This window comes from Pollachius pollachius (genome assembly GCF_949987615.1).
Source record: "Pollachius pollachius genome assembly, chromosome: 15".
Taxonomy (NCBI): Eukaryota; Metazoa; Chordata; class Actinopteri; order Gadiformes; family Gadidae; genus Pollachius; species Pollachius pollachius.
In genome coordinates this window covers 782,897-807,605 of record NC_136948.1, presented here as the reverse complement: position 1 = coordinate 807,605, position 24,709 = coordinate 782,897, and the positions used below count along the sequence as shown (strand labels likewise).

General features: G+C 43.3%; 2 protein-coding genes across 2 annotated transcripts; both read right to left on the bottom strand.

Annotated features, from left to right (window-relative positions):
- Window positions 1–893: 893 nt before the first annotated feature.
- LOC307086845 (amine sulfotransferase-like) lies at window positions 894–3,613 on the bottom strand (the record flags this gene model as incomplete). Its single annotated transcript, XM_079752193.1, has 6 exons — window positions 894–1,048; window positions 1,550–1,730; window positions 1,808–1,902; window positions 2,020–2,146; window positions 2,288–2,496; window positions 3,448–3,613. The coding sequence occupies 6 exons, from the start codon at window positions 3,611–3,613 to the stop codon at window positions 894–896; spliced, it is 933 nt and encodes a 310-aa protein (XP_079608319.1).
- A 2,440-nt stretch (window positions 3,614–6,053) lies between these two features.
- Window positions 6,054–23,676, bottom strand: LOC307086844 (amine sulfotransferase-like; the record flags this gene model as incomplete). Its single annotated transcript, XM_079752192.1, has 11 exons — window positions 6,054–6,208; window positions 7,142–7,322; window positions 7,944–8,038; window positions 8,158–8,284; window positions 8,998–9,189; window positions 14,869–14,984; window positions 16,012–16,192; window positions 17,549–17,643; window positions 17,763–17,889; window positions 18,031–18,239; window positions 23,511–23,676. The coding sequence occupies 11 exons, from the start codon at window positions 23,674–23,676 to the stop codon at window positions 6,054–6,056; spliced, it is 1,644 nt and encodes a 547-aa protein (XP_079608318.1).
- Window positions 23,677–24,709: the final 1,033 nt, after the last annotated feature.

Below are 24,709 nucleotides of genomic sequence, written 5' to 3'. Positions count from 1 at the left end.
AAACACTTTGGCTTGAAAACACAACTTCAGCTGGTGTTGAATTCATGGGGGGAGTGGAGCTAAACGCAGTAACACGAGAACCGTGTGCGTGGGCTAATCTGCTACTGTACGATACATGTGATAAGACCTTTAAGAGCAGTGACGCTAGCATGTGATTGGTTAATAAGCTGCGGGTGTTTTCAGGGTGGCTGTGGTGATACAGGCCTGGCCACGCCCCTGTTTCGATAATAACTCTTCTCTCTGACCCTTGTGATGTATTATCCTGCTCCCTCTTGAAGACTTTGATTACTAAATTGAAGTTGACTTTTACAACTTGTTAACTTTCCACAGTATTATACTTTACCTATCCAAGTGCAAATGGAGCAGTCGTCTTGCATAACTTACGTAAAGGACATAGCTGTGATGATATTCTGTGAGATATAATGTCTCTATGTTCTAGTGCTAGCTGTATTGCTCTTCTGGACAGTTCTTGTCAAGTAGCAAAATGACCCAGTTTTCCCACCATGTCTTGAATAAACCCATACATCAGGTAATGATGCATCGTTGAAAACACAGTGGAGATCGGGGGGAAAACAGAGGAAAATAAATCAAACAATTCCACTGATGCATGCATATTCAGCCCAGGTGGCTTTGGAAATATTAAAATAGACACTTTATTTGTGTGAGTAGTGGCTCAAGAAGAATACAAAATTGTCTGTGACACAAGGCAAGGAATATATTGTTTATAAACACTTCAGGGATGAGGACATTTACGATTTTATTATTGACAACATATATTATTATTACCCATGCCCATGCAGAATTAAATGACACCATTGCGTTTGTATGCGTCAACATTTTCCTTTTTGCTGAATCTCTTTAAGTGTTATTTGAAAGTGTTAGTGAATGCCACCTTAACAAAGCCTGCTGAGGCCTTCCTGTCCCCCATGGACCTCTGAGATGTCCCAGGTGAAGTTCAGCTGCAGGTCCTTCATTCTGTCGTTGTAGACGCTGTCGAAGCGTTCACTCTGTGCAACCGTCAGGGCGTTCTTCCAGTCACCGATGGTCCCTGACACGGAAATATAAAAAAAATGGGTTACCGAAGTGTCACCTATAGTGCAAACAATGTCAAGCTTTTTTTTTGTGTGAATCAAGATTTAGATTGTAGCCACAAATATGCTCCTTTGAATTACCGCATTTGACCCTACACATAGCGCTGGTGGTACTAATGCCAGTTTCGTCAAACTGACAGGCGAATGCAGGATATCCATATGCACTTATCCATGGTCCAGTAGTCCTGTTTTCTCGTTATCTTCTTTTGTTTCTAATGTAATAAAGAAAATGCTGAATGTCAAACTAGACTATCGCGTATGATCGCTGCATGGACGTGACTTCTGGATCTCGATCCTCATCGATCCAAGGCCTCAATGTTCTGAAGACACACTGCCACCATAGTATCAGGGGAGCCTTCTTCATAGCATAAATACCAGCTCTCTAACGGTTCTATTTCACCGTAGTGAAAGCAATGAACCAATGAGGAACTGTTGTTGACACAGCAGGCTACTGTTACCTTTCCTCAGGAAGGCACCCTGGCTCTTATCCTTGACGTCGTCGGGTAGGAACTCATAGTTGGCCTTGTCATCTTGTTTCATGTTGTTGAAGGTCACCCTCTTGATGATGGAGTCAATGGCGGCGTCAGAAAGATTCTTGCCGACAAACTCACACAAACGCACGACAACAGACCTCAGGTCCTAAGCACAGAGAGCAGGTCGTTAGAGGAGAGCTAGAATACGGATGTGTTGTTGGGCCTATGGCACAGAGGGATCACCTTGATCATGTCTTCATAGCGGAGGAACAGGATGTTGTACTTGTCCTGGTTGGCGTACCATCCTTTAACATGGTCAAACCAACAGCCTCCAATCACTGGTCCATAACAAATGGATCAGACAAGATGGGACGGAAAGAAAAAGACAAGTTCAACAGATAAGAAAATATAAAGGGTCACTTCCTCCAGTCTACCCCTGTCTGTGAGTCACTCACTCCTTCCACTGATGAAGTTGTCGAGCATCTCGTTGAAGTGTTCTGCGTCCTCCAGTTTCTTCATGAACTTTGCAAAGTGAAAGTAGGACACCATTGCATCTTTTGGATTCCTGGAAACATAAACGACCTGAAGAGAGAGGGAATGACACTGATTTGGTGTATGCAGCCTTTGTGGGGGTCCATGTAGTTCTGAGCTCTTGTCTGAACCCTGACCTCTACCAGGGCTGTAGCTGTGTGTGTGCCGTGCACATGCAGCCTCCTCACTGACCTTGGCCTTCTTCTTGAGCAGGCCCCTGGGCATCAGGGGCTCCTGCAGGTGTGAGCAGAAGAGGCGTGGGGAGCGGCGCGTGTCGTAGCTCTCCCACTCCTTCATCGGATACTCCAGCCAGGGCATCCTCTCAAAGGTGACGGTGTCCGTCAGCTCGGGGAAGTCCTCCTCGAAGATCAGGGTGATGATTCTCTGGGTCCATACGGTACCTAGGAAGAGTTCATCTCAGTCAATTATGGAAGTTGTGTAAAATGTCTCATGGTCTGAGCCATATAAAAGAAAAATATTAACCACAAAATAATTCATTGGTATTTGCTAAAATGTACACATTACCACAATACATAGAATGACGCCAGAAACGTGCTCTCATTTCATTATGCAGACCATCTGCAATATGAATATTAGCTGTTTGTTGTACAGAGGCTGAATCATCCTAAGAAAACCATCTCGAAAGTGAAAAAAAACAAGAAAAAAGCCTTTTCCACATCCACCATATCCATACATCCACCACTATTGCAGCAACTTACCTTTCAACCACATGTGTCGCAATGCACGCCTGATGTTATCCTGAAGATGATTTTTATCCGTTTTATCTAATCTATTTGACAGGCCTATAGCAATGACCTTTAGTTACCTTCCTTGGTAAGAAGAATGTAAGTTGGGGGAAATGTCTCCCTCTTTTAACACAATGCATTTCATTTGTAGTAAAGGATTGAATGATTTTGAGTGGTTGGTACAACACTGACGTGTCCCGTCTGCGTCAGGGGTTTATTTGTTTTAAGATGGCAATTTGCGATGTTTGCTTTTTTGTTCCGAAATGACCTTACTGCCTTTCTATATATCTATGGGGAGTATAACGAAATGTCGACCAATGGTAGGTCCTACTTTCAACAACATAGAATCAAATAAATTGTACATTAGATATGTAGAATCAGTGGTCAATGACAGTGCCTCGTATTAATAAGGGGATCGGAGCTCCCACATGAACCTTTAGAATAGTGTCAATACTCTGATATTGATCCTTGTCTTCTCTGTCCACAGAACCTCTGATCACTCAGCTTTGTTTCCTGAAAACTAGAGAGACTTTGTTGCAGAGATTTACTGTTTGTGAAATATTAAAACATCCTATCACTGCACAAAAGTATAGCCAATACACTCACCCGATTTGGGGAAGGTAACGAGGTAAACGTCGTCATCTCTGACTTCAAAATGTTGCAAATCGTCAATATATTCCGTCGTTACTTGATTGGTGTCGTCCACTGGAAAAACAGCCCCTTTGTATGTGAACAGAGTATCACCGAGTAGTTTGTATTCTTGTTGAGCCATTGCTTCGTTGAACGCAAACAAATGATGCCAAGTTCTGTGCAGTGAGTTGGAGGACAAACATTGAAATACGGCACTGTGGTAGAGGCAAAGGCATATGTTATTTGAGTAGAGCTATGAGTCAACTCTTATCAATACCTTTGTTCGGTTCAAAGTGACATTTTGTTTATTGGTGCCCTTCATAGTGTTGATTATAACCAATCAGAACTTAACATGAAGTTTATTTTAATGTTACTCCTGATGCCACATTGTAAGGAAGCTGTTAAATGTTCAAAGGTTGTGCAAGTGAGAGGCAAGTAAAAATGGTTTTATGTTCAGTGTCCGATTCATGAAGCTGTTGCCTTTTAAGCTATAAACAGTGTTTCCTTTCTGTTGTCCAAAGGTCCACATTTTTATTGAAAACAGATCCTGAGAGATTCTTCATCTCAATTCTAAGCAAGAAAATCGTGATTCTCAATTGATCAAGAATCGTCTATTTTTCTCTAATCAAAACGTATTCTCAATCAGTTGCCCCCATGTAGTTTGGTAGCAGTTTTAGGGCAACTGCTACCAAACTGCATGGGGGCAACTGATTGAGATATCCACCTCTACAGTACAACTGTTCTACTGTCGAGGTGGCAGGTACTGTTCTGGATAAAACCCTTGTAGACTTGCCCAATAATTCATCATGAGTTGCTTGTCTCTTAAGTCAAGTGATATTTCTCCCAACTCCACTTGGAGGGATTCTTGTTGTTTTCCAACAGAACATTAATGAGGGGCCAGACTATAACTACAGCTAGCACACACCGCCATCAGAGCACAGCTGGAGTCTATTGCTCAAACACTTTGGCTTGAAAACACAACTTCAGCTGGTGTTGAATTCATGGGGGGAATGGAGCTAAACGCAGTAACACGAGAACCGTGTGCGTGGGCTAATCTGCTACTGTACGATACATGTGATAAGACCTTTAAGAGCAGTGACGCTAGCATGTGATTGGTTAATAAGCAGCGGCTGTTTTCAGGGTGGCTGTGGTGATACAGGCCTGGCCACGCCCCTGTTTCGATAATAACTCTTCTCTCTGACCCTTGTGATGTATTATCCTGCTCCCTCTTGAAGACTTTGATTACTAAATTGAAGTTGACTTTTACAACTTGTTAACTTTCCACAGTATTATACTTTACCTATCCAAGTGCAAATGGAGCAGTCGTCTTGCACAGAGCCGGCCCTCGCCATACGCAAACTAAACGGCCGCTTAGGGCCCCCGACCGCCAGGGGCCCCCAAGAGAGTATTTTCTTTTTAATATATAAATCTTTTTTTTTGTAATGCACAAAGCAATTTACTTAACAAGAAAGGAAACAGTATAAACATACAGCTAATATTAGTTAAAGAAAACAATGATGGAATTAAGAATTTTGACTGTGTATGTCTGTCCCTTAGACTGTATAGAGGTCTGATCATGATAACCTAAAATGACCTGATTCTGACTGACCTGGCAACCCTACACATGTTGTGTAATGCTCGGTGTTGCTGAGAGGGCAACAAGCAAGGAGCATGATGTTTGATTCAGCACAGGCGCTGGTTTGACTGATCCCAAACTGGCAACCGCGATGATGACGATACGGTATCGTTGCAATTAATTGCAATTAAACAATGTGTGATGCATGGACAACAAACAACAGAAAAGCTTCAGAACATTTTCTACATTTACAACATTCAGACAGTAAAGTAAAAGTGGAAATGTGGTAGGTGTGTAAGCTTTACTTTACTTTACTAATTGCGGCAAATCTTGTTCATAGAGGTAGGGATAAAAACTGTATGGGTTATGAATGCATACAGTTGCTTGTTTTCTCTGGCAAAACTACTCTATCAACCGCAAAGCAGGGCCCCAAAATGATCCTGTTAGGGTCCCCAGGTGTACGGGGCCGGCCCTGGTCTCGCATAACTGTAGTTCACGTAATGGACGTAGCTGTGATGATATTCTGTGAGATATAATGTCTCTATGTTCTAGTGCTAGCTGTATTGCTCTTCTGGACAGTTCTTGACAAATAGCAAAATGACCCCGTTTTCCCACCATGTCTTTAATAAACCCATACATCAGGTAATGATGCATCGTTGAAAACACAGTGGAGATCGGGGGGAAAACAGAGGAAAATAAATCAAACAATTCCACTGATGCATGCATATTCAGCCCAGGTGGCTTTGGAAATATTAAAAGAGACACTTTATTTGTGTGAGTAGTGGCTCAAGAAGAATACAAAGTTGTCTGTGACACAAGGCAAGGAATATATTGTTTATAAACACTTCAGGGATGAGGTCATTTACGATTTTATTATTGACAACATATATTATTATTACCCATGCCCATGCAGAATTAAATGACACCATTGCATTTGTATGCGTCAACATTTTCCTTTTTGCTGAATCTCTTTAAGTGTTATTTGAAAGTGTTAGTGAATGCCACCTTAACAAAGCCTGCTGAGGCCTTCCTGTCCCACATGGACCTCTGAGATGTCCCAGGTGAAGTTCAGCTGCAGGTCCTTCATTCTTTCGTTGTAGACGCTGTCGAAGCGTTCACTCTGTGCAACCGTCAGGGCGTTCTTCCAGTCACCGATGGTCCCTGACACGGAAACAGCATGAGAAGGGGTGACAAAGTGTGACCAGAAACTGAGAATTAAGTGACAAATTACTGCTTACTGTTTTGAGAATTGATTTGACGATTGACGTTTACGGGTTGTGTGTAATGATTTAGTAGTCTCTAGGGGCGGGCCATATTAGCATATTCATAAATCCTGGAACAGTAAATTAGGCTGAAGATGTGGAGTTACATACAAGGCATTTAAAGTGGTGTGGGGATTTTATGGAACATTAAGAAACAGGAAAAATAAGCAAGAAAGCTTCACAATCTTAATCTTTTTTACGATTTCTAATCCTATCTGTGCCAATTATTTGAAAGCCTTTGTGTGTAGTAGTTGTGTTAATATTTAAGTTGTGTCATCAATTGTTATATTTTAGTTATACTCCATACACCTAACTTTCGGTGTAATTAGAAACCAGATATCATGCCATATTAGACCTAAAATATACTATTACCTAATAATAATTAGGTATGATTATACAAAATTACCCTCTAAGAAAGTAAAATAAGATTCAAGTGGGAAATAAAGATGGATTTCAGTTCAAGGTACAGTTCTGATGTGTCACAAATGACACTCTTATAATGTCTCGGAAGGGTAATAGTAAATAAAGATGCAATGAATAATTTGGTTTACTACCCCATTATATGGCTTTAAATATGTTTAAAGACATATAATAATCTAATCACAACATAATTGTGTTGAATGGTGTCGTATAAGGGTATAACAACGTTAACTGTTATAATTACAAACATATTTATAGTTTTACTTCCAAAAGTTTGGAAATTCTTTAGGAGGATGGGGTCAACCTTTTTGGAATATGGCAGTGTAGAATGGATCATTAGTATAAAAGCAGTTTTCTAAACTTCTATTTTACCGCATTGAGAGCTGCTGTTGACTCGCTGGCTTTGGTTTACCTTTCCTCATGAACTGGCCCTTGTTTCTGTCCTTGATGTGTTCATTCAAGAACTCATAGTTGGCCTTGTCATCTTGTTTCATGTTGTTGAAGGTCACCTTCTCGAGGATGGCATCAATGGCGGCGTCTGGCAGATTCTTGCCAACAAACTCACACAGACGCACGACCACAGACCTCAGGTCCTAACCCATAGAGCAAATAGAATGACTGAAGGGTCACACCAAAGGACTCAGGAGCAGCCAGAGCAGCCAGCAGCCATTCCTCTCCAATGAGTGCTGGCTACCAGGAGCAGCGGCTACCGTAGCAGCAGTAATCAGCGCAGCGTCCAGAGCGCCTTCAATCAATTCAACTCCACCTAGCGGAGTTGGTGCCGAAGCGGCCACCAAAAGCAGGTCTGGATTGAATTTTCTCCAGCGCGAAATTCTAACAAACCTGGATTAGAATCCCATCCACAGTTTCCATTAGCTATAATCAAGTCTGTTTGTCTACCAGAAAAGAAACGTAGGCGCGACCAGAAAGGTGATGTTGATTTCTGTTGTGTTGTGTTTGCATTGAGAGCGAAGGCCCAGGTCAAACTCCTTGTTTGTGGAAGTTTACCAGACAGACAATATAACTCTGATTCGATTAGTAGATTAGATTTAACTTGATTCCAAATATGTGGCCATCTATTCAAAGCCTTTGGACTGCAGCACTGCTCGAGCAGCTAGCGGCAACAAGCACCAAATAATATTTAGGTGGGACCTCCCAGTAAGAGAACTACAATATGGATGTGTGGTTGGGTCTGTTTGTCACAGAGTGATTACCTTGATCATGTCTTCATAGTGGAGGAACAGGATGTTGTACTTGTCTTGATTGGCGTACCATCCTTTAACATGGTCAAACCAACAGCCTCCAATCACTGGTGGAGATAGAAACATAAAATATTCAAGTTGTGACAGAGAGAAGCTAAAACGATGAAGAATCATCAGTCAAAAGGGTCCTCCATTCTATTCCTGCTTGTCTGTGTGAGTCACTCACTCCTTCCACTGATGAAGTTGTCGAGCATCTCGTTGAAGTGTTCGGTGTTCTCCAGATTCTTGATGATCTTTGCAAAGTGAAAGTAGGACACCATTGCATCTTTTGGATTCCTGGAAACATAAATGACCTAAAGAGAGAGTGAACCATACTAGATTACGTCGTGGGTGTTTGTATGTGTATAGCTGTTGTGTTTGTGTGCATTTGTAACAGAGGTTGGTTCAGAAATGTTTTCCCTGAATTGGCAAATCAACAGATAAATCTTTTATGTCAGCGTTCAATGGTCATTCATTGGATTAGCATTTTGACTATCAATTTAAATGTTGATGTTTGAGCGTTATTATCGAATTATTTGGGCTGGCAACTTAACCTGTTTAAAATAATGATTGCAATCAACACATTGATTCAATTCGCCCCCTTGACCGCGTATGTCGCAGAATGAAACCATAACAGGTTGACACAATAATACTTTGATGATCACTGCAAATTATCGCTTTCAATGATCATTTGATGATCGCTGCAAAACAAACTTTTGCATCAGCTTCATGTGTTCATTCATGTATTCATGTACTTCATAACTTCTCGCCATGGTTGTGTCCAGGGAGTATGAAAATGTTTGGAGTAACTCATTAAATAACTCATTTATATAGTTGAATTAAAACTTTTTAAAGTATTTCTTTCTCGTCAGTTTGACCCAGTGATTTACTCTTCTACCAAATGTGCAGAGGTTATTGCACTGCTAGATTTGGGTTCATAGTTTACAATAGTTCATGCATGTGTTTGTGCACTACCCACACATGCACTGGATGTGGATGTGTGTGCACATGCAGCCTTCCCACTGACCTTGGCCTTCTTCCTGTGCAGGCCCCTGGGCACCAGGTGCTCCTGGAGGTGGGAGCAGAAGAGACGTGGGGAGCGGCGCGTGGCGTAGGTGGGGGTGCCTTTTGGCTGGTACTCCAACCAGGGCATCCACCTAAAGGTGGGGGCGTCCTTCAGCTCAGGGAAGTCCTCCTCAAAGATCAGGCTGAAGATCCTCTGGGCCCATACGGTCCCTAGGAATATATTTTTTCCATATCACAACAGAAAATATATATATTTGCTCAAATCCACATTACACGCTACACGCAGACAGCATCTATGGTCCAGTGGCGTGTTCTTCTGTGAGGTCAATCCTGAGGGAATGTTTTTGTAGCTTCTATGAATAATTGAAACTTAAAAAGGATTGAATGTTTTCCAATAACCCCTGGCTCTGGCTGGTTGGGTCCAGATGGTCACTAGAAGCTCTTTAGCTCTTTGCCATTGTCACTTCAACGTGCGAGACTCGACTTCCAGTGCTTCGAAGGTACAAAAGAAACATATTGCATTTGGAAGATCGATTCATGTATTTATCACGACACAAATTCAAATGTAAGTCACATGTCTTTTGTCCTCTGAGTCATTTATCGCACAGTTGGGGTAGACGCTCATTTTGCAGAAAAGTTCATGGTCATATGTTAAGTAATTAAGATTTATTTATTCTTAGTATGTGTAGTCTGTGTGGAAATGTTACAAGTATATTTTAACAATTTTAGCAGACATCGTTGCACTTGTTGTGCAATGCTAAATATTGTTTAACATTGCACAAAATTTTTCATGAGTTAAATCAGTTTGGGGTATTAGCACAGTATCCAATATCGACTTTTAACATAATTGGTATAATTTCACTTCATTGTTGATCACTGTCTGGAAATAGCTTTTCTTTCTCTGTGACAGACTGGTTTATAGTCCTCCGTAAAGTGCTGTACGTAGACACGGAGCCCTCTCCGTCGTCGGAGACCCTGTCCGTTCACCTCTCTAGCTCTACGTGCACATCCAATATTCGGATTACGGAGTCAGAGTAGTATATTTTGGCCTCAAAGGCCAAAGTATACATGGTCAAGTAATTTTGCTGAGCTTTACTGCCTTTCAATTATCACATTTATTGTGATTGAAACAGTTAAATATATATTTCAAGCAGTCTTCTAACGTTCTTTTGTTTTCAATGAAAAGTAATAAAGGTCAATTTCTACATGCTTCTAAAAACATTACAACATTTTATCACTGAACAATGGGGAATCCTTATTAACTGTAAGAACACTATATAAGCATGTAAATGTAATTCTGCAGTGTGAAATACGAAGTGATCCTCAGTCTGAGGTAACACATTTTAATCGCTGCTAAATATTATATCTGAGATTGTCACCTGATTTGGGGAAAGTCACAAGGTAAACATCATCATCTCTGACTTCGAATTGCGGCAAATCATCAATAAATTCCTTTGAATGGATGTTGTCCAACTGAAAAACAGTCCCTTTGTACTCGAGGAGAGTATCACCGAGTAGTTTGTAATCTTGTTGAGCCATTGCTTCGTTGCATGCAGTAAATAATGCAGTTCTGTGCAGTGAGTTGGAGGACAGAACCAGACTTTAAATAAGACACTGGTCGAGGCAAAGGCATAAGTTATGACAATCCACACCCTCCACAACATGGACATACAATACCAAGGTCAAAGGGTCTTGTTTAATATTTTTTCTGACCATCCCCATCAAGCATTGCCATTTTTACATTTTCATGTTTACCATTCATACAAGATAAATTCCTACTCTAAAACTCCTAAATTAATTAAGACCATCTCAAAACTATAATATGTAATCTAAGTAGTTGAAAATCTTTTCCTTTTTCAAACAATTTTGGAGCCATGTTGTCCTCTGATAGAATGTTACATCATGAGGCAGGTTGGCTTGAATCCCAAATGAGTTAATAAGAAGACAACAAGTTAGTGAATGGAACCAAAGTAACCCTGAACCAGACAGCAGAGCCAGGGGGTCACTTCTGTTCACCCTGTGCTGCAGCAGTGAGTCAAGACAAAGTAAGATTGTCCACTTTCCTGCTTCAGCGGCAAGTGGTTCTTGGGGCCCTGGTATGGGTGGAGCTAGGGGCCCTGGTATGGGTGGAGCTAGGGGCCCTGGTATGGGTGGAGGTGGAGCTAGGGGCCCTGGTATGGGCGGAGCTAGGGGCCCTGGTATGGGTGGAGGTAGGGGCCCTGGTATGGGTGGAGGTGGAGCTAGGGGCCCTGGTATGGGTGGAGCTAGGGGCCCTGGTATGGGTGGAGGTAGGGGCCCTGGTATGGGTGGAGGTGGAGCTAGTGGCCCTGGTATGGGTGGAGGTGGAGCTAGGGGCCCTGGTATGGGTGGAGGTGGAGCTAGGGGCCCTGCTATGGGTGGTGCTAGGGGCCCTGGTATGGGTGGAGCTAGGGGCCCTGGTATGGGTGGAGGTGGAGCTAGGGGCCCTGGTATGGGTGGTGCTAGGGGCCCTGGTATGGGTGGAGGTGGAGCCTAATTAAGTGCCTCTTACTTAGAATAACTCCATGCCTTACAGCAAGTGACTTGAGAATGTCATTGTAACTCACTCAAGGTTAAAATAGAACGATATTTCTTCTATCTTGTCCATAGCCGACATAAGTCTAACCCCTTCTGCAACAATAGACAACACAGCACACAATCCTTTTGGAATTGTTAATTCGTGGCCACAACATAATTATCTCATCCCAACAAATTATTAAACTGTGGCCACAAAATAATTATCTTGTTCCAACGAATTATTAAACTGTGGCCTGAAAATAATTATCTCATTCCCACACATTATTAAATTGTTCCCACAGATTATTAAGTCATGCAAACAGATCATTAAGTCGTTCAAACAGAATTCTTTTTTTTCGCCAGATGTTACCAGAGGGTTCCCGCAGACCTGCTATATTAACTGTGGTTCACATTTAAAGAAGTAAACCTCCCTTTCTCATTGTACGCACAGAAAACACACAGAAAAAGACTCAAAGGTTGTGCAAGTAAAAGTGGTTTCATGTTCAGTGTCCTATATCAGGAACCATCATATTTGATTTTGCATGTCCTTCTGTATCAGGTAAATTGGTGCAATAGACATTTGTATTTGAGACAAATCCTGAGAGAATCTTCATCTCAATTCTAAGCAAGAAAATCGTGATTCTCATTTGATCAAGAATCATCTATTTTACTCTAATCTAAACGTATTCACAATCAGTTGCCCCCATGTAGTTTGTTTCTGTAGGACAACTGCTACCAAACTACATGGGGGCAACTGATTGAGAATACGTTTAGATTAGAGTAAAATGTCCCACAAATGCTTCCAATCTACATGGGGGCAACTGATTACAATGTTACAATACCCATTTGGTGAGACTCCAATACTTAGAATAGCATAATTGTATTATATTTGTTTGGCACTGCAGCCAGTAATTTTGTCTGTGCTTCCGTGGAACACACTGCATAAATCCATAACCATAACTTGGTAACCTCAGACATCACACATTTCTATGGTAATGTAAGTGAAAATGTTTATTGGAATTAATCAGTGCAATATACTGATAAATTAGTACTGTAATTACTTCTGGTGAGCAATTATTATTACCCTTGACCATGCAGGATTAACTGACACCATTTCATTTTGTATGGTTCAACATTTTCCTTTTTGCTGAATCTTTTTAACTGTTATTTAAAAGCGTTGGTGAATGCCGCCTTAACAAAGACCGTTGAGGCCTTCCTGTCAGTGTGCGAAATACCCGTCAATATTCGGGAAGGTCCCCATCCCCCGATTTGTTGCTCAATACCGATCTAAATTTTCTCAACATGTAGTAGGCCTATAACATCGGACCACAACCAACCACAAGGCCTACATAACCATGCAGTATGTCCAGAGCCCTTCTAAGGAGAGCCGTGGCACTCTCTATTGAACCCCATTGCATCGAACTTGGTTGCAGTTCCATTACAATTCCACTGGGGGTGATTGAAGGGAGTGCAGATTGAATGGGGGTCTATGGGGCTAGACGGCTAAATGTATCTCTTTCACCTACTTGTCGTGGAAAGATCGCAGATTTTTTTGAAGATTCCGCAAGTGCAATATAGATTATAGTTCAAAAGTAAAATTAATGAGTACTTTATGTCGTTCGATTTCTTACACTTTGGACCATTGTTGGCCGTACACGCTAGCATTCTGCTAATTGGTCAGGGACGGACTTGCGGCTGATTACGACCAGAGACCCCACTTGATGGCATCTGAAGCTGAAGCAGAATCAGAAACATTATCTTACAGGTCCCATGGCTTGCTACTTTATGGATGCTTTAATATCAATTAGTGGGCCCCAAACAAAGTATTTGAAGACGTTCCTTCAAAAAATTCAGCTGTGGTGCAGAATTACAGCCACTACGAGCCAGTCGCACATTGAGCTTTCCCCAAATGCGCCGTTTCGGTGTCTGTAGCTTTAATGCAAATGAGGAGGAGAGAGGCGGGTCAAGAAGGAGGGTGGGGGTGTGGCCCTGAGCAGCTTGCGGCCACGGTACCATGCGCTCTGTTTACAGTTGGTGTATCGCAATGGCGAGGCGCACACAGACTTTGGGCGTGTTCTGTAAATATTCTAGAACACTCTGGGTGCTCCGGCCGGAGTTCTGGAGCACTATATCTAGTGCTCCAGGGTCGGCTTAGCTCAGGAGGTGGAGCAGTTGCCTTGTAACCGAAAGGTCGCTAGTTCGATCCCCAGCTCCTCCTAGCTGATTGTTGATGTGTCCCTGAGCAAGACACTTAACCCTAACTGCTCCTGACGAGCTGGCTGTCGCCTTGCATGGTTGACTCTGCCGTCGGTGTGTCAATGTGTATATTAACCGATGTAAGTCGCTTTGGATAAAAGCGTCTGCTAAATGCCCTAATTGTAATCTAAATAATATCATATTATACATAGATATGTATATAATATATATTATCACGACTGCGTCGGGTTCTCTGACGTCTCTGGTTCTTCCACGTCCACATCAATCTGAAGTAGACTGAACCACGACATGGAGGAGAAAGGGATTGTTGACCGCGGTTGTCTACCGCCTCCTGCAGCGCCGAGGCGGTGGTCCCTCGGCAGTGGACAGCGGCCACACACACATGTGGCGCTCGCACGGTCGTAGCTCATTGTCTCATTGGCGGGCCAAATTCTCTGGACGGGGAAGGCAGAGAAAGGGGAGGAGCCTGGCCCCTTATGACAACATATGGGGCCACGTTCCAAATGAGTGCGCCTGAGCTTCCATTTTTGCAAAGGCGTTTTACACCGAACGCAAGTTTTAGCCACTGGGGGAGGATAGGCAGGCTGAGGGAACTCGTATTAATGTTAGAAAACCTCAAAGTGAGATTTTCATGCCATGGGACCTTTAAGGAGGACTTTCCGTCTAAGTTAATTGTTATATATTATATTTAAATAAATTATATATATTATATATATGGTATATTATATATGCCAAAGTGACTCAGAACTTGCCGTAAAGCAGGACCTCTGGCAGTGACGTCATCATCTTTTTAGACAGATTTTTAGAAAAGATAAGTGAACTTAAAAAATGTAATATTCAGCTGAGTGTTTTAACGTAGCTTCTTTTGAATGCAGCTTTCAAATTATGACAAAAAATTACACCCTGAGAAAAGTGGAATTTGAGGGTGAAACCCCGTTGACTCCCATTCATTCTGCACTCACTGGCGAGCGCCCTCGCATGGATAGAGTTGTGTTACAATTAAAATTGATTTTAATTGTGGCTTTTTTTGAGGCTTTCAGGGGTCTCATGGGTATATCGGGGGGTCGAGGCCGCCGGACCCCCCCTGTATTTCACACACTGTCTACTGTCCCCCATGGACCTCTGAGATGTCCCAGGGGAAGTTCAGCTGCAGGTCCTTCATTCTGTCGTTGTAGACGCTGTCGAAGCGTTCAATCTGTGCCAGCGTCAGGGCGTTCTTCCAGTCACCAATGGTCCCTGAAACGGAAACAGCATGAGAAGGGGTGACAAAGTGTGACCAGAAACTGAGAATTAAGTGACAAATTACTGCTTACTGTTTTGAGAATTGATTTGACGATTGACGTTTACGGGTTGTGCGTAATGATTTAGTAGTCTCTAGGGGCGGGCCATATTAGCATATTCATAGATTCTGGAACAGTAAATTAGGCTGAAGATGTGGAGTTACATGCAAGGCATTTAAAGTGGTCTGGGGATTTTATGGAACATTAAGAAACAGGAAAAATAAGCAAGAAAGCTTCACACTCTCTTAATCTTTTTTACATTTTCTAATCCAATCCGTGCCACATATTTGAAAGCCTTTGTGTGTAGTAGTTGTGTATATATTTAAGTTGTGTCATTTATTGGAGTTAACTAAGGTTAAGAAAATTAAGGTTGCCCTATATTTTACGGTTCATCAATAGGACGTAATAAGCTGTACATTGTATCAAATAAGACAAAAACAAGAAATATGTTCCTTATTTTAACAGTTATACTTTAGTTATGTTCCATACACCTAACTTTCGCTGTAATTATAAACCGGATATCATGCCGTATTAGACCCAAAATATACTATTACCTAATTATAATTAGGTAAGATTATACCAAATTACCCTCTAAGAAAGTAAAATAAGATTCAAGTGGAAAATAAAGATTGATTTCAGTTCAAGGTACAGTTCTGTTGTAATGTGTCAGAAAACACTTATAATGTCTAAGAAGAGCTTAAAAGTAGGAAATAAAGATGCAATGAATAATTTGGTATACTACTCCATAATATGGCTTTAAATATGTGGCATCTAATTACAACATAATTATGTTGAATAGTGTCTTATAAGGGTATAACATATTATAATAAACAACATTTAAAAGTTTGGAAATTCTTTAGGAGGATGGGGTCAACCTTTTTGGAATATGGCAGTGTAGAATGGATCATTAGTATAAAAGCAGTTTTCTAAACTTCTATTTTACCGCATTGAGAGCTGCTGTTGACTCGCTGGCTTTGGTTTACCTTTCCTCATGAACTGGCCCTTGTTTCTGTCCTTGATGTGTTCGTTCAAGAACTCATAGTTGGCCTTGTCATCTTGTTTCATGTTGTTGAAGGTCACCTTCTCGAGGATGGCATCAATGGCGGCGTCTGGCAGATTCTTGCCAACAAACTCACACAGACGCACGACCACAGACCTCAGGTCCTAACCCATAGAGCAAATAGAATGACTGAAGGGTCACACCAAAGGACTCAGGAGCAGCCAGAGCAGCCAGCAGCCATTCCTCTCCAATGAGTGCTGGCTACCAGGAGCAGCGGCTACCGTAGCAGCAGTAATCGGCGCAGCGTCCAGAGCGCCTTCAATCAATTCAACTCCACCTAGCGGAGTTGGTGCCAACACATTCTCACTCCCAGTTTGTCAGAAATCAACGCTTTTTTGGGGCTTTTGGCGTTAACTGCTGACGCAAAGGGTGTCCCTGTGCGTCTTCATTTGACGCAGGGGGTGTTCAACTCCCTTTCAAATCGTTCCACGGCGATATCTGACGCCCAGGTAAAGCTCTCCCGCAAATCTTTTTTTCTCCTCCGATTGGTTATTTATTTGGCACTGAAACGGGTTAAGGTTAGGGTCGTAGTGTTTAGGGATAGGGTTAGGGTAATAGTGGTTAGGGTGGTAGCGGTTAGGGTTAGGGTTGTAGCGGTTAGGGTTAGGGTTAGCCAGGCTATTACCAGACCAAGCTCAATCGCAGATTGCATGTTGGTCTGGGTAACCTGCTGTCATTTTCTTCAGCTCAAGAGGCGTAATCATCGGCCCTAACTCTTTACGCAATTGGCTGCTTGCTGCCGCTTCCCTGACGTCATTGTGTTAAACCAGCCAATATCGTGCCAGGGGTAAGGAGAAGCCAGTTTGGTGATTGGCTCCCGCAAAAACGTATCGGAAGCAGAAAGAAATGTATTGCTCTTCTCCAGACCCCTTCTCCGGTTACACACTTATCACTGTTCGCCATGGAGGGCTTGTATTGTAATGAGTTGGAAAAACCCCTGCGTCGAAGGAGGACGCATAAGGACACCCTTTGCATCAGCAGATAACGCCAAAAGCAAAACTTTGATTTTTGACGAACTTGGAGTGAGAATGCGTTGGAAGTGGCCACCAAGAGCAGATCTGGATTGAATTTTCTCCAGTGTGAAATTCGAACAAACTGGATTAGAATCCCATCCACAGTTTCCATTAGCTATAATCAAGTCTGTTTGTCTACCAGAAAACAAACGTAGGCGCGACCAGAAAGGTGATGTTGATTTCTGTTGTGTTGTGTATGCACTGACAGTGAAGGCTCAGGTCAAACTCCTTGTTTATGGAAGCATTTTTTTCAAACAACATGATTTGATTAGAGGATTAGATTTAACTTGATTCCAAATATGTGGCCATCTATTCAAAGCCTTTGGACTGCAGCACTGCTCGAGCAGCTAGCGGCAACAAGCACCAAATAATATTTAGGTGGGACCTCCCAGTAAGAGAACTACAATATGGATGTGTGGTTGGGTCTGTTTGTCACAGAGTGATTACCTTGATCATGTCTTCATAGTGGAGGAACAGGATGTTGTACTTGTCTTGATTGGCGTACCATCCTTTAACATGGTCAAACCAACAGCCTCCAATCACTGGTGGAGATAGAAACATAAAATATTCAAGTTGTGACAGAGAGAAGCTAAAACGATGAGAAGAATCATCGGTCAAAAGGGTCCTCCATTCTATTCCTGCTTGTCTGTGAGTCACTCACTCCTTCCACTGATGAAGTTGTCGAGCATCTCGTTGAAGTGTTCTGCGTCCTCCAGTTTCTTCATGAACTTTGCAAAGTGAAAGTAGGACACCATTGCATCTTTTGGATTCCTGGAAACATAAACGACCTGAAGAGAGAGGGAATGACACTGATTTGGTGTATGCAGCCTTTGTGGGGGTCCATGTAGTTCTGAGCTCTTGTCTGAACCCTGACCTCTACCAGGGCTGTAGCTGTGTGTGTGCCGTGCACATGCAGCCTCCTCACTGACCTTGGCCTTCTTCTTGAGCAGGCCCCTGGGCATCAGGGGCTCCTGCAGGTGTGAGCAGAAGAGGCGTGGGGAGCGGCGCGTGTCGTAGCTCTCCCACTCCTTCATCGGATACTCCAGCCAGGGCATCCTCTCAAAGGTGACGGTGTCCGTCAGCTCGGGGAAGTCCTCCTCGAAGATCAGGGTGATGATTCTCTGGGTCCATATGGTACCTAGGAAGAGTTCATCTCAGTCAATTATGGAAGTTGTGTAAAATGTCTCATGGTCTGAGCCATATAAAAGAAAAATATTAACAACAAAATTCATTGGTATCTGCTGAAATTTACACATTACCAGAATACATAGAATGACGCCAGAAAAGTGTTCTACTTTCATTATGCAGACCATCTGCAATATGAATATTAGCTGTTTGTTGTACAGAGGCTGAATAATCCTAAGAAAACCATCTCAAAAGTCAAAAAAATAGGAAAAAAGCCTTTTCTACATCCACCACTATTGCAGCAACTCGCCTTTTAACCAAATGTGTCGCAATGCACGCCTGATGTTATCTTGAGGATGTTTTTTATCCGTCTATTTGACAGGCCTATTCACCTTATTCCGCGAGTAAACAAGGGGGGCGCCATATTGGTTCCATTTTGTGTTCTACTTTCCGGTTGAGTAACTCTGTCCGTTATCGTACAGTGGCACAATACATTAGCAATTTTAGTCAAGATGACCAGCATTATTTTTTCCGTGCGGGGCTGCCATAACAACTGGAATAAAAGACGGTGTCCTTGCAACAATACCGTGTTGTACACGGGAAAACCAGGGCAGAATGTTGTGGGGCAACCTTCAATCTTCATCCTCCGCCATCCAGCGATGAGGACCGGCGTATGTGGCCAAAGGCAAAATTTGAAGAACCCTCCGAAAAAACCCTACTGTTCTTTTCATTTTGTGGACGGCAGACCATCAGACCAACACCTATACCCCGAGAAATGGTTGGGATATGTTATTCCTCCGGCAAAAAAGGCTCGTCGGATGCTTGTGAGTCTCCAAGGTAAGATAACATTTTAGCACTAATAGCTATCAATATTGGTAGTCGTTAGCCAGCTAGCGTCTAATGAGTATGATCAGCATATACCCGTAACTATGCCTTGGCTTGACCTCAATAAATGAACAGCATTACAAGATAAGATCAGGTCGAGGCTTTCTAATTTGATGTCCAGGACTTGTTATGTTGAAAGGCAGCAGAATTATTAACCTTATCATTGATGACTTACTGATGTCTGATGCTGTTATTTCTACAGAACCCTCAACCAGCTCTGCAATCCAGGAGACTGATGGGATGACACACCATGATGCTTCTACACAGAGGAAGTATACATTCATGGAAGATCACATCTTTGTTGTCAGTGACTCACTCCATTGTCCTCTCCTCCATGACCAGGCAACAGTGTCCTGAACAACATCTTGTACACACTGAACTTCTCTGGAATGATCGGCTGTGTCTACTGTACACTGGGTTGTCAGTGGATGCCTTTGAGGCTTTATCCGACGACCTGAAAGAAGGATGCAGCATCTCTCAGCTACATCCCAAGGATCAACTGTTGATGACCCTGATGGAGCTCTGGCTGAACCTATTGCAGGACGCCATCGCAGAGGGGTTCAGAGTGTCTCAGTCTGTGGTCAGTAGGATAATCTCTCAGTGGCTGGACATCATGGAGGAGAAGATGAGGTGCTATGTTCCATGGCTTCCCTGGGAGACGATCTAGGCAACGATGCCACAGAGCTTTAAGGAACATTATGCATTAACCACATGCGTAATCGACTGTTCTGAGACCCCTCTTCAGAAGGCTCACAATCCGGACTCAAGAGGCGAGTCTTACAGTCATTACTATGGACATAATACAATCAAGTTCCTCATAGCTATTGCACCATGTGGTGTGATTATGTTCATCTCTCCAGCATATGGTGGGAGATGTAGTGACAAGTTCATCACAGCCAACTCAGGGTTTCTGGAGTATCTGCGTCCAGGTGATGGGGTGATGGCTGAACGAGGAGTTGTTATCCAAGATCTTCTATTTGAACGTAAAGTCAAGCTCGTCCTGCAAGCTTTCACCAGCAGAGGCCTTCCCTTGTCCGAAGAAGACACCACCAACACGAGGCGCATAGCCAATGTCCGAGTGCACGTTGAGAGGGTCATACGCCGCCTGAAGAACTACAGAATAGTCTCTCAAACAGTGCCCATTAACCTTGCCCCGAAATTTGACAAGATTCTGAGAGTCTGTGCTGGTCTATGTAATCTTCGTGGGGACATTATAAATGAAGATGAGGAATAAGATGTTCAATCATTTATAAGTTAAATCAGTTGTAATGGTTACATGGTTAAAATGTTGTTACTCTTGTTTATATTGTTCCATTTTACCAATCTATAACAAACATTAACTGATATCTGTATTTTTATACACAAACATGTCTTTGTAAAAGAGGGTCAATAAAATAAACTTCACACATTTGAGGCATTTGCTAAGTCCTTTAATGATTGAGTTAATGCTTTGACATAATACTAAAAACTAATTACATTAAAAACAATAGCCAATAATATGTACAAATAGTAGTTAAAATATGTACAAGTAGTTAAGGAGTATAAAGTAATCATTTGCATATAACGCTCACAGAGCAACAGGCGACCTTCATTATACTCGTCTGAAACAAAAGGAAGCATGTCTGAAATAGAATGCTCTTAGTCTAGCCACAGTCTTTGCACAGAAAGCGACCAAATCAGTAACTTGCATGCCTTTAGCTTCGTGCAGAACAAGCCAATTTGTACTTGCATGTAGAAGCCGCGGGTAATAATTAATAATAACCCCATATGACACCTGAGGCCACCGCCGCATGTCATCCACCCACTCGGTGGAGTTCATTAACCTCGGGTGGCGAAGAACAATCCCTCCATCCGAACTTTTGACATGTTTTTTTGTCTCTACCCATGTTAGCCTCTCCATCTTAATTCGCCGGGTATTTCAATGTAGCTATCTAGCCGTAGCTAGCCGACCGGAAGTTTCAACACAAAGCGGAAGACAATGACATTTAAAAAGGGGCGTGGCGGAATAAGGTGAATAGCAATGACCTTTAGTCACCTTCCTTGGTAAGAAGAAGGTAAGTTGGGGGAAATGTCTCCCTCTTTCAACCCAATGCATTTAATTTGTAGTAAAGGATTGAATGATTGTGAGTGGTTGGTACAACGCTAACATTCATCCCTCTCACCTCAGACGAGGTCAACAGAATTATAACATCTAACCATGCCACCACCTGCCCCCTTGACACTATCCCTTCCTCCCTCCTCCAGGCTGTGTCAAACGACATCCTGCCATTTCTAACCGCACTTATTAACTCCTCCCTCACTTCTGGCATTGTTCCAACGTCTTTCAAGACTGCCAGAATAAAGCCTCTCCTCAAAAAACCAACGCTTGATACCACTAACATCCAGAATTACAGACCGGTATCTCTTCTTTCATTCCTCTCTAAAACATTGGAACGTGCCGTCGCTAACCAACTGTCCTCCTATCTCTCATCTAGCAACCTGCTTGACCCTCACCAGTCAGGCTTCAAAAAAGCACACTCCACTGAGACGACTCTCCTCGCGGTGACTGAGTCCCTCCGGGCGGCCAGAGCCTCGTCCCTCTCATCGGTTCTCATTCTCCTTGACTTGTCTGCAGCATTTGACACTGTGAACCACCAGATCCTCATCGCCACTCTCGCCGAGCTTGGCATAGCTGAATCTGCCCTTTCCTGGTTCACGTCCTACCTGATGAATCGCACTTATCAGGTAACATGGAATGGCTCCTTGTCCAAACCTTGCACGCTTGATACAGGTGTCCCTCAAGGCTCTGTACTGGGGCCTCTTCTGTTCTCCCTCTACACCAGATCTCTGGGCTCTGTAATTACATCCCACGGCTTTTCCTATCACTGCTATGCTGACGACACTCAGCTATTTCTCTCCTTTCCCTCATCTGACAAAGCCCTGATTGCAACACGCATATCTGAATGTCTGGCAGAAGTCAGCACCTGGACAACTGCCCATCACCTGAGGCTTAACCTCAACAAAACTGAGCTCCTCCTAATACCAGGGAAAGATTGCCCACACATGGACTTACTGGTCACTGTTGAGAACATCACTGTATCTCCTTCTCCAACTGCCAAAAACCTTGGTGTAGTGTTGGGCAATCAGTTATGCTGCACCGCAAACATCACTGCGGTGGCCCGATCCTGCAGATTTGCACTTTACAACATCCGCAGGATCCGGCCCTTCCTCACAAGGGAAGCAGCTCAGCTTCTAGTCCAATCACTGGTCATCTCCCGCCTCGACTACTGCAACTCGCTCCTGGCTGGACTCCCTGCCTCTGCGATTAAACCCTTGCAGCGCATCCAGAATGCGGCAGCGCGCCTCGTGTTCAACCTACCAAAGTTCTCACATGTAAACCCCCTCTTCCGAGACCTCCACTGGCTCCCTGTAATAGCTCGCATCAGATTCAAGATGATGGTACTGGCATACAAGGCAGTCGATGGAACTGCCCTTGCCTACCTCCAAGCATTAGTAAAACCACACACCCCAGCTCGATCCCTCCGCTCAACTACCTCAGCTGGACGTCTGGTACCGCCATCGCTAAGAGCAAGCAAAGGTCGATCAGCAAAGTCACAACTTTTCTCTGTTTTGGGACCTTAGTGGTGGAACGAGCTCCCTACCGATGTCAGGACCGCAGAGTCGCTCACCAGCTTCCGCAAAAGACTCAAAACTCACCTGTTCAGAGTTCATCTCGACTCTGCATAGAAACCAATGCACAGCCACCATTGAATGTTGTACGTCCTGGCACTTGTACATTGCACTTATTCAAGGTACTTTATTGTGTAGCATCTACAGTAGCTGCTATCGCTGCTTTACCCAGGGAATGGGTTAGCCTAGCGATTGTAATACTTGCACTTGGTTCTATGAACGTCTTTACTGTACCGACAGCGATATATTGTTTCACTTCTTATGACAAATGTACTTATTGTAACAAATGCACTTATTGTAAGTCGCTTTGGATAAAAGCGTCTGCTAAATGCCCTAAATGTAAATGTAAATGTAACATGTCCTGTCCGCGTCAGGGGTTTATTTGTTTTAAGATGTCGGTTTGCGATGTTTGCTTTCTTGTGACCTTACTGCCTTTCTATAAGGTAGGCCTATGGGGAGTAATGTCGACCAAAGGTAGATCCTATTTTCAACAATATAGAACGTATATTAGATATGTTGAATCAGTGGTCAATCGGAGCTCCCACCTGAACAGTTAGGATAGTGTCAATACTCTGATATTGATCCTTGTCTTCTCTGTCCACAGAACCTCTGATCACTCAGCTTTGTTTTCTGAAAACTCTAAAGAGACTTTTTTTGCAGAGATCTACTGATCTACTGTGAAATATTAAAACATCCCATCACTGCACAAAATTATAGCCAATACACTCACCCGATTTGGGGAAGGTAACGAGGTAAACGTCGTCATCTCTGACTTCAAAATGTTGCAAATCGTCAATATATTCTGTCGTTAGTTTAGTGTTGGATTCCACATGAAAAACAGCCCCTTTGTATGTGAACAAAGTATCACCGAGTAGTTTGTATTCTTGTTGAGCCATTGCTTTGTTGCATACAGTAAATGATGCAGTTCTTTGCAGTTGGAGAACAAAGCTTTAAATAAGACACTGGTCGAGGCAAAGGCAAGTTAAGTTATGACTAACCACATTCTCAACATGGTCATACTATACCAAGGAAGAGGGGTCTTGTTTAATATTTTATCTGACCATCCCCATCAAACATTGCCATTTTTACTTTTTCCATGTTTACCATTCATACAAAATAAATTCCTACCCTAAAACTCCTAAATGGATTAAGACCATCTCAAAACTATAATAAGTAATCTAAGTAGTTGAAAATCTTATCCTTTTTCAAACAATTATGGAGCCATGTTGTCCTCTGATAGAATGTTACATCATGAGGCAGGTTGGCTTGAATCCCAAATGAGTTAATAAGAAGACAACAAGTTAGTGAATGGAACCAAAGTAACCCTGAACCAGACAGCGGAGCCAGGGGGTCACTTCTGTTCACCCTGTGCTGCAGCAGTGAGTCAAGACAAAGAAAGATTGTCCACTTTCCTGCTTCAGCGGCAAGTGGTTCTTGGGGCCCTGGTATGGGTGGAGCTAGGGGCCCTGGTATGGGTGGAGCTAGGGGCCCTGGTATGGGTGGAGCTAGGGGCCCTGGTATGGGTGGAGGTGGAGCTAGGGGCCCTGGTATGGGTGGAGCTAGGGGCCCTGGTATGGGTGGAGGTGGTGCTAGGGGCCCTGGTATGGGTGGAGGTGGAGCTAGGGGCCCTGGTATGGGTGGAGCTAGGGTCCCTGGTATGGGTGGAGCTAGGGGCCCTGGTATGGGTGGAGGTGGAGCTAGGGGCCCTGGTATGGGTGGTGCTAGGGGCCCTGGTATGGGTGGAGGTGGTGCTAGGGGCCCTAGTATGGGTGGAGGTGGTGCTAGGGGCCCTGGTATGGGTGGAGGTAGGGGCCCTGGTATGGGTGGAGGTAGGGGCCCTGGTATGGGTGGAGGTGGTGCTAGGGGCCCTGGTATGGGTGGAGGTGGAGCTAGGGGCCCTGGTATGGGTGGAGGTAGGGGCCCTGGTAT